The sequence below is a fragment of the Oratosquilla oratoria genome, chromosome 7, assembly GCF_046742065.1.
Source record: "Oratosquilla oratoria isolate Oo_2021 chromosome 7, ASM4674206v1, whole genome shotgun sequence".
NCBI classification, from domain to species: domain Eukaryota; kingdom Metazoa; phylum Arthropoda; class Malacostraca; order Stomatopoda; family Squillidae; genus Oratosquilla; species Oratosquilla oratoria.
Window position 1 is genome coordinate 22808660 of NC_134783.1, and position 2500 is coordinate 22811159.

The window sequence follows — 2500 nt, forward strand, 5'->3', positions numbered from 1 at the left end:
TTCACTATTGTATTTTATGATGGATATCTAAACACAATTTCTCCTCTCGTATTCACTTTGAACTATTGGCAGCGCAACCGGAAGCGTGCTGGTCTCGTATTCGCTTAGTTGTGCGTTCGAATCTCGCACTCCTGTCCTATTCCCAGCAGTGACTGTTACCTGCCCCAAAAGTGACAAAATTTCCACACTGAATGAGAATCCGACAAGAAACAATGGTCTCAAACTGTCAGGGAATAGATTTAATTTGGAAGTGGGTAGAAACAACTTCGCCAACCGTGTAGCTAATGAATGGAATAAACTTCCTGCAGAGGCAGTGCAATGTAGTTCAGTTCGAAGCTTTGAGAATCATTTAGATAAGCACCTAAGCAAGATGCTGTAATGACTTTCATTTATTTTATATTATTTGTTCGTTTGTTTTGTTATCATTTGTCTGTTTGTTTATTATAATTTGCTTTATATTCATTTATTATTAGTTATATGTGAATTTATTATTATTTACTATTTACCTGTTTGTTTACTAAATTATTTAACTATACCCCTGCATTTATTTGATTTATTATTTACTTTTTTATAGTTTTTATTTATTCATTTATTTATTTATTTATTTATCTAGCATTATTATAATTTTCTTCGCATCCGACCTTGATATGGAACAAAAGGTCTCCTGTCGGTATGCTCCGCCTTTGTAATCCTTTATAATAGGGCAAAGGTGACGGCTTCGGCCAAAGGTACGCGCCTCATGGTGTAAGATCCTAATTTTTTTCTTCTTTTTCTTTGAACCATAGTATATCATTCAGTTACCCTTGTACACAAGCTTCCATCGCTCTGTCGCACCGAACAAATTTCCGTCATACCATACATCTCCGACACCCTCCGTAAGATTTTCATGTCTAACCTCTCTTTTCAGAATCCATGAATGTCCCTTCCTTTTCTATTTGCTTTATCTCTTTCATTATAAACACCTGGCCTGAACGAAATAGATCTTATGACTTTAACCTTGGATTCATGATAAGCATCCCCCAATACTCTTCACATTATCCGTCCAACTTCCCCTCGTTACTTCCCTCCTCATCCCCATCTTGCCTTCCTTCCTACCCCTGCCTTACCCTCCCAGCCATCTCCTCGGGTCCTCTCCTACCACTATTCCAGTGGTTCTTAACCTTGTTGGAGGTACTGAACCCCGCAAGTTTCATACATGGATTCATCGAACCCTTTGTAGTTAGAAAAATATTTTTTTTTTCCTCAAATTCAAAACATAGGAACTATATACTGTATTAGTGCACAAACTGTACCATGGATCATTTGCACACGAAATCACTGTGTTCAAAGAACAAAACCAACAAAACATGAATTTCACATAAAACAAAAACATAATGAATATTTGGGGTGAACCCAAGGGTGAACCAAACCGCCGAACCCCGGAAACTGACTCACCGAACCCCTGGGGTTCGATCGAACCCAGGTTAAGAAACACTGCACTATTCCCAAAATTTTCCTCCTCACTTACGTACTCCTCCCCCTCCCCACACCCAACATACCCCTCTCTCATTCCGTCAAATCCCGTCCCTCCTCTCGACCTTCCGTCCCGTCCTACTCACGTCTTGGCGTTGTTCTCTCTCAGAACGGGAGTGTGGAGGAATACTCTGTGCTACGCGTCGAGGCGGAGGACAAGGACGCGGAGGGCCCCAACTCCCGGGTGCGCTACCACCTCCGCCTGGGCGACGACAACTTGCAGGAGACGCCCGAGTTCAAACTCGACCCGGAGACAGGACAACTCACCACCCGGAAAATCCTTGACCGTGAGGTCACGCCCAAGTATGAGGTTAGTTCTTCCATCTCCTTTGAACTTCAACACATTATATATATTTATATATATATATATATATATATATATATATATATATATATACATATATATATATATACATACATAGATATACATACATATATATATATTACATATATATATATATATATATATACATACATGTATATTAAATATACATATATATATATATATATATATATATACATATACATACATACATATATATATACATGTATATATATATATGTATATATATATATATATATATATATATATATATATATATATATATTCTGAGTGACAGTATATGATTTTAGGCAGCTTAGTAATGGACGGACAAAGTAGGGCTCTGCTGAGATCAAAGCTTAGTTTCAAAGCGCAGTTTCAGTCAAGGCCCCATAGTGTCCTGGATTTGTTCCCTCAGCTGAACCAAATGTGTTTAAGACATCTTGGGGTCAAAAGTGTTAACCGCTTCCCTTCTTCTTTTGCCTCTCATGTTACTCTTTTCGCTGTCGCCAAACCATTTCTTTCAGTTGTTTAACACCAGTCAGTGGCACCGCTTTGGTAAGGAAGGGCTGAAACTTGATTCTGTTCAGTAATGTTGATTCATAATTCAACTTTTTTTTTTATTATCGTTTTGATAGTTTCTAGTGCCAATTTTTCTGTGGTCTT

The 2500-nt window shown here is 38.0% G+C and overlaps 1 protein-coding gene across 3 annotated transcripts in view; it reads left to right on the forward strand.

The window, feature by feature from the left end:
* Nucleotides 1-2500, forward strand: part of Cad87A (cadherin 87A) — a 324473-nt gene that overhangs the window by 282905 nt on the left and 39068 nt on the right. For all 3 annotated transcript variants that reach the window (XM_076187818.1, XM_076187819.1, XM_076187820.1), the window contains one exon: nucleotides 1622-1822. In XM_076187818.1, coding sequence (XP_076043933.1) covers nucleotides 1622-1822 — 201 coding nt within the window. The remainder of the gene's footprint in view (nucleotides 1-1621; nucleotides 1823-2500) is intronic.